General features: G+C 35.8%; 1 protein-coding gene across 35 annotated transcripts in view; it reads left to right on the plus strand.

The window, feature by feature from the left end:
* ADGRL2 (adhesion G protein-coupled receptor L2) overlaps window positions 1–17449 on the plus strand; it is a 613413-nt gene that overhangs the window by 565301 nt on the left and 30663 nt on the right. For 19 of the 35 annotated variants that reach the window (XM_044238562.1, XM_044238560.1, XM_044238559.1 and 16 more), the window contains 5 exons: window positions 5325–5618; window positions 6168–6271; window positions 7142–7327; window positions 8137–8175; window positions 11066–11249. In XM_044238562.1, coding sequence (XP_044094497.1) covers window positions 5325–5618; window positions 6168–6271; window positions 7142–7327; window positions 8137–8175; window positions 11066–11249 — 807 coding nt within the window. The remainder of the gene's footprint in view (window positions 1–5324; window positions 5619–6167; window positions 6272–7141; window positions 7328–8136; window positions 8176–11065; window positions 11250–17449) is intronic. The other 16 variants (XM_044238539.1, XM_044238545.1, XM_044238542.1 and 13 more) reach the window with 3 other exon arrangements.

A 17449-nucleotide genomic window follows, 5' to 3' on the forward strand; every position in this document is an offset into this window, starting at 1 on the left:
GAGAGACTGTCAATCAGACTGTGTGCTAGGCACAGAGCCTGTCGTGGGGTTCCATCTCAGGACTCTGAGATCACTACCTGAGCTAAAACCAAGAGTCGGAGACTTAACCAACCGACTGTGCAAACCAGCGGCTCCAGAATCATTTACTTTTAAATTTAGACATATCTTTTTCTCATAAGGCCAGCAATTTGGGACGTTTTCTGTAACTCAGCTGTTTTTCTTTTTCTTTCCTTGTTTTATTAACATATAATGTATTATTTGTTTCAGGGGTACAGGTCCGTGATTCATCAGTCGTATACAATTCACAGCACTCACCATAGCCCCCAATGTCTCGGCTGTTTTTCTAAAAGCTAGTACCATTCTTCTCCTTTATCCTATAGGTTTGTCAAAGGCAGAATTTGGGAATTGACAAAATCTGACATTGTATATTGATTGATGCGTTAATCTTTTTTGTAACCTGTGTTACTCTCACACAGCTATTACATTTGTTTGGGGCAACAATAAATCTCTTCCCCCTCCATTAGGAAAAAGAGAAATAAAATACTTTTAAAAACGCAAATTCATAATCAGGCAACACCTGAAAGACTGAATAAGTTGAGGACAAACTCAATTCAACAAAGAATCATTGCCCCGTCTACTTGTCACAAAGTACTTTGTGAATGCAAAATGAGTACTGATGTAATTTTCCATATGTGGCTTATATTCTAGTAAATAATTTGATCCATTTCAGATGAAAAAGTCTTCAATAATTTAGATATTTTTTGAAAACCAGTTATCGGCTTTGAAAATGGGAAACGGGCATATTTGGTAGTTGTGTTTCCACAACTGGGCTTTGTTACCCAATATAGTTAGCCACTCATAAATATTCCCAGAAAGTAAAAATTCTTATTGGCCCCGTATTAAACTCTTAGTGATACCAAGTTTTATATGACCTAAATCTCTCTTGCTCCTGATTGAAACATATTCTCTTTTCTCTCTATTGTGATTTATCTTCATGTGCTCTTAGAGACTTCTGTCTCTCTCAGATTGGCTGATATCTATATGCATGTAGATGGGGCCTTGCGGAACTATACTGGCCCATCAGTTTAAGTCAGATCAGTAAGCCACTGTCAGCTTTTCTGAAGCAAGATCCACAAAACTGATAGGACAGAGCAGTCAGAGAATTCAGATCTTTAGCCGTCATAAAACAATGACTGACTGGTTGGCTATAGTTTAGCCTTATGTACTAGATTTGCTACTGTGTGTGTTTCTAAGGTATACAGCATGCTGTAAAATCACCATTCCTTTCAGTTTTTGTTGTGGACTGTTTCATAGTCTATTAGCTTCAAAACTTTTCCCCTTTTATAAACGTAAGCCTTTTTCTTCCTAACAGGGCAAGTATATTATTTCTTTGCCCTAATCATGGTTTTCAGATACATGTTTTTTTTTTTTCCTTTGAATTTTTAACCTTATGTTATCTCTACATAGTTCAGTTGCTCCATTTCCCTAAACTAGCTCTTTATTTCCTTTTACCTTCTCCCCCTCTAAAGTGGGCTTAGGAAAAAGCCTTTCCGTCCTATTTCAACTCTGTTTCTTAATCTGAATTGCTTTATATTTACTTTGTCTGCAAATTTGATGTCCCAAATGTTATTTTTCTTAAAGATTTTTTTTATTTATTTGAGAGAGCGAGCACGCACAAGCTGTGGGGAGTAGAGAGGGAGAAGGAGGCTCCCCGCTGAGAAGAGAGCTGACTTGGGTCCCAAGCCCAGGGCCCTGGAATCATAACTTGAGCCAAAGACAGACACTTAACTGACTGAGTCACCCAGGTGTCCCTCCCAAATATTGAAAAGATTTTGTGTCTTGGGTTTTGGCAGTTCCTGGATCTTTGTCTTAGAGTATTTATGAAATAAGACACTTCAGTAGTATGAGGGAAAAATTTTTATCAAGAGAACTAGTTATGTTTATTTATTTAGGAAGTGTTTAGCATAGAATATATACTTGTTGAAACATCTCTCCACTGATAATGATTGCTCAGTAAAAGATGCTTGTTATTTTTAGACATTGAATAAAGGTAAATTTAATGAATACACATTTCTGCCTTTCCAGGCTACAGACTCATTGTAACTAGAGTTTATTCAGTGAACAATGAGTGAGTTCTTGGACCCCGTGAGGGAAGCACTACCCTTAAGATAAATGGATGTTGTTGTTAGTAAGCACTACCACAGTAAATTGAGGCATTCTGTATGTGTTTGTTGAAATTTTCAAGAGCAGTTCTTAAATATGTTTATGAGCATTTTATTAGTACTTTTCTGGGTCTCTATACCCAAATGACAAAAGTAAGCAAAATGCTAAGTCACTTAATATGGATGCTTGATATGACACTCTGATAACTCTGGGACAGAACTTTGTAAAATAAGGTTTAGATTTGATATATAATTCTACTGTGAATTGCCATGTTTTCTATTACGATTTATAGGATATTCTTGAGTTTTGAATCTTTTGCCATATAAGTTACATTACAAAACTTTTTATCATCTGTTGCTCTAGTATTTTATATTATCTTCCCACATCTTTTCTTGTTTTAGAGACTTACACAGAAAAGTATCAGTTAGATGCTCCAGAATAAGGGCAGATTACTTTGTGGGATGCCATACTTTTTCCAGATTCTATGAAAATCTTTTGCCTAGAAAAGTAAGATCATAACATTCAAGAGTATGTCCAGGTGACCTTAAGCAAATTGCCTAACCTTCACCATGGCTCAATTTTCTCATCTGTAGAAGGAAGATAATCATAGTGGCTACTTCATGGGGTTGTGTGGTAAGGATTAAATAAGATGATCTGATGATCCATGAATGGTGATTAACATAGCATCTGGTACATAAATGCTGAATAAGTGCCGGCTTTTATCACTATCAGATGCCCTGTTGGGACCTGTCTTCACTTATGGAAGAAATGTTAATTTTTAGAAACCACCTCTGCGCTTATGGCTTCATCATTAGAAAAAATTGCTTTCTGTAAAGTTGCAAAACTTCAGCTTTGCAAAATTCCAGAAATTCTGATGGCCTTTCAAAAGGGTTTAGTTTTGCCACTTACAAGTTTACTTTTAGGTTCTTCATGATGTCCCAATATTTCTTTGATTTATCTTTGAAGAAGATTGATTTCCTTTAAACTTTTGATGAACAAAAGGTGAAAATGTATGAAATTTATTATCGAAAACACATGCAAACCACAGTATCAACCACAAGCACTACTTCACATGCTACAAGAAATTTTGTGCATTTACCAGAGGTCATTTTATTACCTACCTTGATTCAGTTATCATGATGCTTTCCTGATGCTTAGCTAGCAGATCACTAATTGTAGTATTGTTAAGACATATTTCCATGACTAAAGACATACTAATTAGTGCAATGTCAAGGTGGTGTGGCACTAAACCATTTTCCTCTGTCCTTTTCGTTTATGCTCCGATTTCCCACTACTTAAGATTTGATTCAGAGGCAGTCATTTGACAGTTGTGTAAAAGAGTGTGATGCTTTTGACAAATGTTAATTGAGAAAGCACTGAAAGCCTGGCTGCATTGTAATCAAAAGAAAATTACAGAGGTTTAACAAGATGTCAGGCAAGTGCTTTACAGAAAAAGATGGACAGGTTTGAATCGGTTTCTGCAGCAGCTGGGTAGACATGATGTTTGACACAGCATCTCTCATATGGTCAATAAATTATGCCCTGGAAATAAAACACATGATTAAAAAATTTCTCTTGAGATAGAAGGAAAAAAGTGTAGAAAATGTCTATGCCTTTTTTTGACAAGAAGTTTCTCACTCTTCAAGAACTATAAACAAGTACACACTACTTTTTGTGATGGACTTAGAATATTCTGTCAGTAGTATCCATACTATATAAACAACTACTTTTGAACCAAAACTTAAAATAATGAACATATTAGTGATAAGATGAACTTGTTTTTTTAAGTTTTAATATTCTGGTTTGTTTCTTACATTATAGAGAAAGCATAAAAAAAAGTTAATGTTTAAAAAATGGTTTTTTAACTTGTTATACTCTATTAAAAGCATCATATGTATAAGGTTTCAAGAGCCAGTTATCTGTAAATGTTGATGAAACTTTAGTGTGATCACCTAATAGATTTTAAGTGATAGCATTAAAGTTTTTACTGGCAGAATTTTAGTTGTTAAAACTAGTTAAATGGCAATCAATGAAGGAAACATTAAGCTCCATTTTTTTTTTTTTTTAAACCTGGTAGATTAAACAGTTTGAAAGTGATGCTGGAAATAAAAAATAACCTTTTAAAATAATTTCAAATGTGTAACTGTAGTTTCTTTTACACTCTGTATTGTCAGTATGGTATGTAGGTTTGGTTTCAAATTAGGCATAATTTGATCTAACCTGTTCTCCTGATAAGAGATTACATCGGAACCTCTGACTAATGAACTAGTTGCATTTTCTACCTAAGTTTTCAAATGTAAATATGCTTAATGAAGCCTCAGATGTTCCCTTACTAACCCAGCACAAGCATGCCAAGCCTATCTTCTGTTTGGATCTAATCAGGCATGCTCAAAAATCTCTCAAGCAAGAATGGCTGCTGGGTGGAAAGATGTCACAGTATTTATTTTCCTGCAAGATGTAGAGTGGGTGACTGATTTTTCTGTTGTCCTAATTATATGTAATTCTCAGATTTTTTTTTTTAATTTTTTTATTTTATTTTTTTTTTAAAGATTTTATTTATTTATTTGAGAGAGAGAGAGACAGTGAGAGAGAGCACGAGCGAGGAGAAGGTCAGAGAGCGAAGCAGACTCCCCATGGAGCTGGGAGCCCGATGCGGGACTCGATCCCGGGACTCCAGGATCACGCCCTGAGCCGAATAATTCTCAGATTTTTATTGATGCTTTGAATTTGATTACTTACAGGGTATGGGCTTATATAAAAAAAGAATTTTTCTATATTGTTTCATAGTGACATATGCCTGGTCTAGACACTAAAACTGCCCTTCAGTTTCTGTTGGATGGTAAATGATGAAGTATACGTAAGCTGTATTCTCAAATATTTCATTTAGAAGTAGACTTAAGACAATTAGAGTCATACAGAAAAATCCATAGTAAAGTCTAAACTATCATTACTTAGCCAACAATATGAATAAATTGGAATAAATGAGGGGATTTATTCTTTCTCCAACCTACTGGTGTTCCCACTGATTCTCATTTTAGTGGTTTGGGGATAGTTGGTTGGGAGGGGTTTTGTGTTGTGTGTGTGCATATACACACTCACATGTGTGCCTGTATATGAGTGCGAGTGTGTGTGAGATTAACATACTCATCTTTTTTCCGTAGTGCCTACCACAGCTGTGACAATAACTTCTTCAGCTGAGCTGTTCAAAACCACAGTATCAACCACAAGCACTACTTCACAGAAAGGCCCCATGAGCACAACTGTAGCTGGATCGCAGGAAGGAAGCAAAGGGACAAAACCACCTCCAGCAGTTTCTACAACCAAAATTCCTCCTGTAACAAATATTTTTCCCCTGCCAGAGAGATTCTGCGAAGCATTAGACGCGAGGGGGATAAAGTGGCCTCAGACACAAAGGGGAATGATGGTTGAACGGCCATGTCCCAAGGGAACAAGAGGTAGTTCTTGTAAAATGCCAAACTTATATTTTTAAGTTTAGTGTGAGTAGGTTCTGAATTACACTGAAGTGATTTCGAGGAAAGAGAGACATTTATGATAGCTTATTTTTTTACTATTTTTGATAACTTTGGTAATAGAGCATTGGTAAATAACTTACAGGCTCATGGACAGTAAAAGTTATTTAAGTTCAGGCCCGAATTATCTCTCTCCCTCTTGAAGACCTATAGGGGTCAAGCCTGACATTTTTTTGCCCATGGACTCCAGGGAGGCTTCCTTACTGCTGCCTTTCTCATTGCAAGTATCGTTTTGGATAAGTCCCAAGAAAATCAAGGGCTCTTTGTTTGTTCGCTGTAAACATCTGATATTTCTATGCTGACTTTATATTTACTGTTTATAATCTGCATTATACCCTACTCTTTGTCAGTTTCTGTCAACCAGTTCCATTGGTGTTTATTCAAAATTTAACATGTAGTGTAGTATCATCATAGCTGATTTCCTGAATGCATGCAGAAAAATAGTTTCACTGCTGTTTTCTACATCTGTTGTAGGAACTGCATCCTATCTCTGCATGGTTTCCACTGGAACATGGAACCCTAAGGGCCCCGATCTTAGCAACTGTACCTCACACTGGGTAAATCAGCTGGCTCAGAAGGTTGGTTGGAACCTTTTAATATGATACACATTGGTGATTAAGGGTGTTAACGTCTAGCATAAATAATTTAGCTTTGTATGTTGAAACTTGCTTCATCGTTCTTTGTTCAGTAGAAAAATAAGAAAATCATGTATAGTTTTGTCTGTAAACTATTTATTCAAAGTTACATATGTTTTGGGGCATGCTGTTTTCTAAGTTAAGCTTTTTAATGAGTAGATACTTGCTTGATTTCATTTATATTCAGTTTGTTCTGTTTCTTTTGATGTTTGTAAGATGAATAGCCCATCGGCCTAATAAATCAAATACCATTAAGTTTGCAACTGAATCCACAGAATGCAAGCAGATGTTTATATCACTGATGATTATGATAGAATAAGTAAAAACGACTTTAAAAGGCATTAGTAACTTTAATATTACAACACAATGCGGTGACATTTTAGTTTCCTCTTTGTCATCTACCTTTCTGAAATGCAAGTGAAGAGTAGATAATAACTCCCAGTATCATACTGATTACATTCTAATTTAAATTTCTGGATCATTGGAATAAATAAATAAGATTTTTAAACAGCAGTTTACAAATGGGTGGCGGTGAAATGAGAAAGCTATCTGAAAAACTTAAAAAAAGATTTCTGGTTTTCTTTTTTCCTTTCATTCCTTTTAAAGGTCTGGTTAAGAATTTCTTTTGTGTGTTGAGGATCTAAGAACCTTTAATCATATGAAATGAGGAGAAAGTTATTGGCCTCAATTAGTTGCAGATTTTGACATATTTGCAAATATTTCTCTCACCACAACAAAGATACTCAGGAAAAGAACAAGAAGCCGCAAACAGAGCAAGAAATCATACTGAGATAATATAAATTGTCATTTCAGATCAGAAGTGGAGAAAATGCTGCTAGTCTTGCCAATGAACTGGCTAAACATACCAAAGGGCCGGTGTTTGCTGGGGATGTGAGTTCTTCAGTGAGATTGATGGAGCAGTTGGTGGACATTCTTGATGCACAGCTGCAGGAACTGAAACCTAGTGAAAAGGATTCCGCCGGACGGAGTTATAACAAGGTAGGTAGGAATTTCCTGTCATTTAATCAGACATTTTATATGGCAGCTTTTGATTCCTCCAGCACTGGACTGCCAAACTTCTGGCCCCCTTGACATATACTCAGAAACAAAATTTCTGATATGGTTAATTTCCCAAGAAAGAATTACAGTTGAAAAAGGAACAACATGGTGGGGGGGGGTGGGGAAGGTGAAATTTCTAGGGAGATTTTAGTTGGTGGCAGACATTGCCTGATTGTGGTCGGTATTCCCACTTAAGAATGCATTATCTGCACTTGGAGAGAGTGTGTGTTCTACTTCTCATATACTCTGTACACTAATACATGCAGCTTTTGTGGTTGCACTAAAATTGTAATGCACAGAGGAATGTTATCCACTACAATACTGCTTTCAATTGCAGGTTTTGGGAGAAGGGCACGTTTCCCTCTCTAGGAGGATAATATATTAGTGCCGTTAATTTTTTCTAATACAACCAAAAATTGATAGGTATTTTAACCATACTACCCAACAAGCATAGGAGATTCATATTAAGCCAAAATCTGTGGGTAATATGGTGTTATAGGGTTAAAAAATAGACATTTTTGTTCTGGTTTTATTGTGATACTTTGGATTAGTACACTTAACAAAATGCAGCTATGAACTATAAATATGCAGTTTTGGCAATCAGTGTAAACTCCCAAAAATCCAGAGGACCACCTTGCATAACAAACTTTGAAATCAGAAACACCAGCCTAAGTTTTGAGGATTTCTTTTTTTCCTCCTTTTCAACAGACAAAATCTAACCTCTGATTTTCTTTTCTTTCACTAAAAAGCTCCAAAAACGAGAGAAGACATGCAGGGCTTACCTTAAGGTATCTCTCCTGTGCTGTCACCCTGCTTTCTCCCTTCTTCAGCCACGCTTTATCATCTTGCTGCATGATCCAATGTATTTCAGTCTTTGATAATTATATAATGTGCCCCATATCAGCTGTACAAATGTTGACTTTTCTCAGGTATATTACTCTCAGAATAAGCAAATAATTTACCTTTATAATTTTTGCTTTTTTTCCATTCATCCAAACATACAAGAATTTAAATGAAATATCCTCTGAATTGGAAAGTAATCCTATAATCTCTTTGTTTCCTGTTGTCATCTATGTGGATTTAAGAACAACTTGAGTTAAAACAGCTATGATATATTCTTGGCAGTTTATCATATCAAAGACTGTATAGTCATAATGTATGTGCATGAAAAAGTCACTGCTTTCTTATCTCTGTGGTGTACTCTTAAATAAAATAGGCTTTGTCCTGAAATTTTTAGGAGTCATTTCTAGAATCAGGTTGATACATGGGGATGGGTTACTAGAAATGGAACGTACATAATGTGACAGAGTTATCGATGTATGTTCTATGTTGGTTTTTATCAGGCTAATAGAAACAGAAAGCCACTGTTTGGCTCAGAATCCTTGTTCCCTCCAGCAGGTTTTTCTCCCTGGTACATCCAAGTAATAGGAAGCATGCTGAGGCTGACGGTAGACTATGCCATTCTAGTTCTGTGTGATGGATCAGAACAACATTACCAGCTTGCATTTGGTTTTGTTATGTGAATTTTAGGTGTTTCTTTTAGGGGGATGGTTATTTTCTAATCGTACTCATGTGAGGACCGTATCCTTAGTAAATCAAACCTTAAGAACTAACCCATATGCGTATGACGACAAAACAAAAGCAGCTTGTAGTTTTGTGGAATAGAGGTTATTCAAAAGCCATGACTACCAGTTTCGGTCAGCAAGATCTAGAAGGAGAAAAAGAACGAAAGAACGAAGGCATGTCCCTAGTTTGCAAATAGACATTGTTGGACTCGAGAACCTGACAAGGAAAAGTGGTGGGAAAGTCCATTTTTAGGTAGTACTATTCTGAATGTCCTTTTTAGCCTGTTTAATGAGGTCAAAGAAAAAACTGCTGAAGTGTATAGAATTTGTCGTACTGAAATTTTCAGTTCACCTTTAAGGTATTAGTTAATGTATGAAATGTAATAATTGGTATGTTGCCCAGGACATATATCTCAGTAGCAAGAGAATAGCTTTTTCTCTTTGGCAGGGAGAGACTACTTAAGGAATAGGATTAGGCTAATGATCGTTTTTGATTCTGCTAGAAAAGTACAAATGGTAATAAATAAAGAGTGTTTCAAATTAATAAAAGCATGTCATCAGCGAGTTATGTGTGTATGTAGTAAGTTTCAGCATGACCTTAATTTCTGACCAGTGTCATTTTCAGTATCTCTCAAATGAGCTTCTCTGCTCAGATAAGACTAATAAAACTTCTTAAATTACAAATCAGAAGCTGACTTACACTATGCAAATGAAGCAAGTTCCCACTTTGTGACAGAGGATTCATTTGTAACTTAGATTAGAGACTCCAGTCTGTATTTCTTGGTGGCTAATGAATCTGGCCTCGGCAGACCAATTTCTGTTCCACTCTAGTTAATGGCTGCGGCAGTATCACTGTGTGCATTTTGACTATTCTGTCTCCCATTAGAGAGAGGGAAGAAAAGCCTTTAACGCCACTTGGAAGTATCTTCCACCTGCCAGGAAGGTTGTGGGGGCTCACAAGGCAGACAGAACGAGGATATTAAGATGGATTAAGCTAATTACTCTTACTCTGACAGTAGCTTCACACAACTTTTCCTCTTGCTTGTTTCAATATTGTACCTCAAACTAGCAATTTTTGTTGTTGTTCTTTGCACAATGTATGTTCTTTTCCCTCAGTGATTACCAATAGATTAAAACAATTTATGTACGGTCTTAATGACATGTTGTGGCTGGGTACATGGGGTAGAGTAAGTAAACTTAGTGGTTTCAGGTATTCAAGCCATGGCCAGTATATAGCTATACTAAGTATCAGTACAAAGGCCTGCCTTCAGTTGCTTAGCTGACTGGGTTTTATTTTTTATTTGTTATTTTGCATGGTAGTAAACAAAACCTACAAATACTAACATGTACAACCTGGATGTTTATGAAGACCTTATTCTATTTTTCTTAGTAGTTCATTAAAATTTTTCATTAAACTATTAGTTTTCATTAAATTGTTCAAATAGGCTTTAAACGTTTTGATCTCTTGATCCTTCTATAAAAACAGATCATTTTTTATCATCTAAGGTGTACTCTCAAGTGTTTTCTAGCTAGATGGAGAATTGGAAAAGTGAAATATTCACAGATAATATATGAACTTGAAATCATCTTGGTTTTTTCCCCAATGATATGTAATAAGTAGACAATGTTCTAAGGCACAATTTTGGCTATTACTTTAGTTTAGGTTCCAGAAAACAGTATGGTGTGACTTTCAGGCATAAATAAAAGGCTATTCCAGAGACATCAGTGTTTTCTATCTAGAACATTTAAACCTTGAGGTTATAGATAGGAGTGACCATGCATGTACCAGTAATACCTCAGGTTAAGAGTTGACATTGGTTGGGCTTCTTTTTGACAATGGAGATATTGTTAGGTAAGTATCCACAAGCCATCTTTTCACATTTACCCTTTATAATCACAGAGCAATCTACTAATCTTCAGTTAGTTTTATTTTGAGATGGTAAGATATGTTCCTGATAATCAGCCAGGTGTATGTTGTTCAGGTGTTCTTCATCTTGAAGTAAGAGTAAATCATCATGACAGATAAATACTACAATTGTCACTAGTCAGTGATTAAAAATCACCTTGGTACTAGAAGCAGTCAGGACTAATGGTGATTTTCTAATGGATGTAGGCAATTGTGGACACAGTGGACAATCTTCTGAGACCTGAAGCTTTGGAATCCTGGAAACACATGAATTCTTCTGAGCAAGCTCATACAGCAACAATGTTACTTGACACATTGGAAGAAGGAGCTTTTGTCCTGGCTGACAATCTTGTAGAACCAACGAGGGTCTCCATGCCTACAGAAAATATCGGTAAGTGAGTACATTGTCAGGATTAATTTTGATTTAGAAGATAAATGTTTAAGAGAATGATGCTTCCTTTCTGAATCTGTTCTTTCCCAGGGCCAGACTTCTCTTTCATCAAATTATTATTGATCACACTTCATAAAATTAATGCAAAAGCCGAAATCTGTCTATATCTTTTAAAAGTTGGTTTTATGTAGGGTTTCTCCCCACCCCACCCCCAACTGAAAAATCATTAAAGGAAAGAAGCTTAGAGTACTTAAATGCCAGAATATGGATTGCGTAAGTAAAGTACTTGCTATGGAACTGTGGCAAATGCTTTTCCATTTTATGTAATATGTTCCTGATGAATTTAAATTACTTTCTGGAATGTGTTCTCCAAATCAAATATTTTAGGCACACAGAATTTGAGCCAAATGTTTATACTAAACACAACCGCCTTCAGGTGAAAATGTGGTCTGCGAACTACATCTCCCATAATGCAGACTATCCATGCTTCATAAATTGCAAAATAGCTGCAGATAGTTTCGAAGCATTTAAATTTGGCATTTAAATGCTGTCCATGAGGGACGCCTGGGTGGCTCAGTTGGTTGGACGACTGCCTTCGGCTCAGGGCGTGATCCTGGAGTCCCAGGATCGAGTCCCACATCAGGCTCCCAGCTCCATGGGGAGTCTGCTTCGCTCTCTGACCTTCTCCTCGCTCATGCTCTCTCTCACTGTCTCTCTCTCTCAAATAAATAAATAAAATTTAAAAAAAAATAAATGCTGTCCATGAGAGGTAGGAATTCACTTTTGATAATATTTGAAAAATTACAGTAAGTACAGTAAAATTGTATTCATTTAGGCTTGACTGATGTAGTATTGTTGGTTATTCAGAGAGGTTGAACTCAAGTGATATTTATAATATCTTTTAGTAAAGTAAAAAAGTTTCCCAAGCATTCAAGTGGGGGCGGGGGGAGGGGGAGCCAGAAGAGAACACAGACAACTCTTGCAGCAAAAGAGTGCATTGGCACAACAGGTACTGAATAAGGTATTGCTCTGTGGAACGCCCTATCTCATTGCCTAATTGTGCCTTCCTAAGTCATGGGAATTGTGTTCTAAAATGCAGAAAATAAAAATGTGTAGAATCTGGGGCGCCTCGGTGGCTCAGTGGGTTAAAGCCTCTGCTTTCGGCTCAGGTCATGATCCCAGGGTCCTGGGATCGAGCCCTGCATCAGGCTCTCTGCTCAGCAGGAGGCCTGCTTCTCTTCTCTCTCTGTCTGCCTCTCTGCCTACTTGTGATCTCTATCAAATAAATAAATAAAATTTTTTTAAAAAGCATAGAATCAAATTACAATAACGGAATTTAAATTTAAAACCTCAAGTTTATTTTAAATAGCTGAATTTTTAGAAAGAAAAAAAATTATGAAAATCATGTTTTTATGTACTATGAGCTTTAGGGATGATAGATAACTCAGTAACTTCAAATTAAATGAAGTCAAGATACGTAATTTGGCTGGCCATGATCTGGGATACCAGTCATAAGGAAAGTGACGCTCTACCATAGCTTTAGCAGTAATACAAAATGAAGAAAGCTCCCTCTTTCTGTCTAAAACTTTCATTAAATTTGGCTAATTTATTAGCTGGTCTCATAAAATCCCTTGTGCATTGAATCAATGTGCATTGAACAATTCTTCTCAAATTTTCCCAGCAATGTACCTGTACGGATAAAAGAGTGTAAACTTGATCATCTTAGAGAGTGAATCATAGAAAATATTGTTTGAAGTGACATTTGTTTTCCAAATCTTCCAATCGCTATCTTTTTAAACAACACCTGTTATTTCCCTCCTACACCCTCTCAAAGAGTGCAAGAATATTGGATGGACCAGAGTGACGTGCTATGCTCCCATGAGCCTCACATATACAGGGTGCACTGTTCTTCAATCTCTGAGATATTTCTACACCAGCTTGAGACAGAGTCTGAAAATGTTAATGTCCAGGAATATATTTTTTCTAATGCCCGTTTTTCAGAATTATAAGGGATTAATCTTCACTCTGTTTTTTAAAAGAAAATTTTAATTAAAAAAGATTGGGTGCCTGGCTAGGTCAGTCAGTAGAGCATGTGACTCTTGATCTTGGGGTTGTGAGTTTAAGCCCCACATTGGATGTAGAGATTGCTTAAAAAATTAAAATATCTTTACAAAAATTTAAAAAGAACATTGTGGGTAAAGACTCTTATAGTATGTAGTACACATGTTACTGACTTCTCAAAAATAATGGCCTGAATTTACCATATGCATGTAGATTACCCAAGAATTATCAGTATGAAAGTCATTTTACATTCTCTTGCACAGTTAGGTCTTTTTTGTTTGTTGCTAAAATATAATTTTGTGGCAAATACAGTCCATGCTTTAGTATGAGGAAAGCATTTACCTTTTTCCTAGGAACTGTTCTTTTTTTAGACATGAGGACTAAAATAGCTTATTATTCCTTTATATCCTCACTTCCCTGAAGTTCTTATCTAAATTTAGGGCATGGTACACTATCTTAGGTTATTAAGACAATTTGATTTACTCCTTAGTGATTTCTGCTTGAATCCTTAGTTTAACTTCATTGTGTGATTTATCCTTAGAATATATGACCTCATAAAAACGGTACAATTATATCTGTCATAAATATATCTGATTATAGCTTTTTTAAGTCAACTTGGAGATAAAATCTGTATATAATAGTTGTCATACGTGTATAGTTGATGAGTTCCGACAAATGCACACTATGTGACCAACAGCATGGTCAACATTCTGTCACCTCAGAAGGGCCCTTTATTCTCTAGCAGTAGATCTGCTCAAAGCCCAGCCCCAGATGACCAATGATCTGTTTTCTGTCACCGTAATTTATTTTTGCCTACTCTGGACCGTTAGCTGAATGACATCATACGATATGTATGTACTCTTTCTGATCGTGCATTTTTACACAGAGTAGTGTTTTTGAGATTTGTCTGTGTTGGTAGGAGCATCTGTAGTTCAGTCCTTTTTGTTGCTGAGTAGTATTCCATTATAAGGAAACACCACTCTTTGAGTTTTCATTCTCTTATTAGGGGTTTACATCGTTTTCGCCTTTTCACTGTTACTTGTAAAGCCGCAGTTTTCCCAAGTCGTCGTACCATTTCATACTCCTGACTGCCATGAGACTTTCCTCACTAACATTTGGGATTGTCAGTCCTTTTAATTTTAGCCATTCAAGTGGCTTGTAGTGTCATCTCATCTTAGTTCTATTTTGCATTTATAGACTCGCTGTGGTTCTTAGGGCTGATAACTATTCAACTCTTACGTGCTTATGGGTCGGTCATTCATGTATTTTTATGTAAAGTGTCCATATAGTTTCCCCATTTCTATTTGCTCTGTTTTTCTTCTTAATAATGAGTTGTGAAGATTTATAATCTATCCCTTATATAGTAACTCTTGCTGACTGTATGAACTGTGAATATTTTCCCTCAGCATGTGACTTTTCTTTTTATTTTCTTAATGATGTCTTAAGAGGAGCAGAAGTTTCTCATGTTGCTAAAAAGTTATGCACCTTCCACAGCGTCTGGTTAATCTTATTTCACTTATTCCTCTCACCATTGTATTTTAAAGCAAATTTTAGTATCATATTACTACTATAAATACCTTAATATGCATCCCATGCTTAAAAGAACAATAATATCATTTTCACACATTTGAAGATTAACAAAAATAGTATGTTCAAAAGATAACAAAAATATGTCTAAATTTACTTCATTTTGTAAATTTGTTAATACTTAATTTGTTTTGACCAGGATACAGACAAGTCCATGTAGTACATTTGATACATTGCTTGAGTCATTTCTCTCTACATCTTTTTTATAAACTTTTCCCCTTTTTTTGAAGAAATTGAGCAGATGATTTGTACTATGGAATTTCCCACATCCTGTATTTGGCTGTTTTCATCCCCGTGATACCATTTTACATGATTGATATGTACTGTAATTGGATCTAGAGGCTTGATCAGGTCAGGTTTAAGTTTGTTTCTTTGTTTATTTTCTCAAAGAAATTGCTGTTGCATCCTGCAAAAGAGGCACATGTTAGGTTGTCTTTCTTTGTGATCTTATGATTGATTAGGTGACTTAGGTTTTATCAGCCTAATCCATTTATTATAAAATTCCGTATCATTTATTTTCCCAGTGGGCTTAGCAGCCAACATGATTGTCAATTTAGACTTAGTTATATTGTGGCAACAAGACCCCCAAAGTCACAGCATCTTGCAAGAGTGAAGGCTTATACTCCTTCACGCCACATCACCACTGAGGTTTGGTTCTGGCTGTGCGACTGTCATCTTTAGTCAGCTCCATATTGTTTGTACCTTGGATTCAGGCTGGTGGAGCCTAGAATGCTGCAGGTCTTCTGGCACACATCATAGATTTTCCTGTATGTTCTCTCTTCTTCCCCTCTTCTTTCATTGGAGCCATTACTCAGAAATGAATCTGAAAAGTACAAGGATAGAAAAATATATTAAAATACGATCTATAGCATTGGTTGTGAGGGAGGCTTTCCTATGAATGAAGTGTATTCAGTGTCAGGAAATCTGTGGTACAAGGCATATATTATTTTAAGCATACAGAATATATAGATACAGAAAATATCATAAATAATTTGTATTCCAGTCACCCAGCTGAACCACATCTTAGTATTGTACCATATTCGCTTCACATTTGGGGGAAAATAAGTAGTTATCAATAATGTGTAAGTCTTCTGGGTCCTCTCTTTCTTGATCAGACCAAGAAGGGTGTAACCTTTCCTTAATAAGCTCCCCCCCCCACTTGGTCTACAACTATGTACATTTAACAGTCGCTTTTTACACTTTTAACATTAATGATTTCACACTATAGTTGTGGTTGTATAATGGTCCCTTGCCATTATATTTTTATTCTTATGCATGTTAATATGTTCATCTCTAGTTAATTCTTTTGTTTGAGCTAAGGTACATCACAATTATTTAATATGCCAATGATAGGTTTTTTAGTGGCTTATGCTTTTTTGCTAATAATAAGGAAAACAGTGAAGGTTTTTGTATGTCTTTGTTGTTATGTGTATGTGCCTTTCTAGACATATATGGATATACACACCTAGAAATAGAATTTTTGAATGATGGAGCATGCCCATCTCCAACTTTATTAAATACTGCCAAGTTGCTCTCTAATATTGTTTACCAATTTACATCCTCACCTGTTAATGCCATTGTTCTCTCCCCTTCAATCTCTTTGCTAAATAACACTTTGTTATTGACATAAATGTTATTGTTCTAATGGGTTAGAATTGATCACATTATTATTTTAATTTGCAGTTCTCAGATTACTTATTGCCTTTATTGGTTATTTCAGATTTCTCTTCTGTGTATTTGTTCTCCACGACTTTGACGTATGCATCTGTTTCTTTGTAGTTCATGCGTTCTGGACCCTAATTCTTTGCAGGCTGTATAGTTTGAAAATATTTTTTCTGTGCATGCTTTCTCTTTTTTACTTTGTTTATGGTATCTTTTGTTTTACAGAATAATGAAGTCAAATTTATCAGTCTGTTCTCTTAGGGTAGGTGCTTTTGGGGTGTTATTAAGAAGGTTTCCTTTTTGGTGTTCTCAAGAAAATTTTCTCTATAGTTATACCTATAACTTTTTAAATGATCTTATATAAGACTTCAGAAATGATAAAATTTTGCCTTTTTATAATTTTGTTTTAATATATGTATTTTAATATATGTGTTTTAATAATTATGTTTTGTTTGTGGTATGAAGGAAGAAACTAATTTGGTTTTTGTTTTCTGGGGTTTTTTGGGGATAATATGCTGTTTCAGTACTTTTATTTCATAATTCTTAACTTTTCCTTGTGGTTTGTAAGGCTGTCTCTGTTGTTTTCTATACACATTAGAAGTGTGTTATGCATTGCTCCTTTTGTTTTTGTTTTAATAATACTGCTATCTGGTGAGTTCTTTCATTTCTGCTCCTGGAGGAATTGCCTTAGCTGCTTTTGGCATGTCTTCTCCATAAAGTCAGTCTTCGAGTTCCACAATCTCAAAAAACCTTTTTTTTTTTTTCCTTACAAAAAGTCTTGTTGGAATTTTTATTAGAATTAGGCTGAAGAGAAGGAAACAAACCGTAAGAGACCCTTGACTGTAGGGAACACACTCAGGGTTGCTGGAGGGGAGGTGAGTGGGGGGTGA

Source organism: Neovison vison, chromosome 2 (genome assembly GCF_020171115.1).
Source record: "Neovison vison isolate M4711 chromosome 2, ASM_NN_V1, whole genome shotgun sequence".
Lineage (NCBI taxonomy): Eukaryota > Metazoa > Chordata > Mammalia > Carnivora > Mustelidae > Neogale > Neogale vison.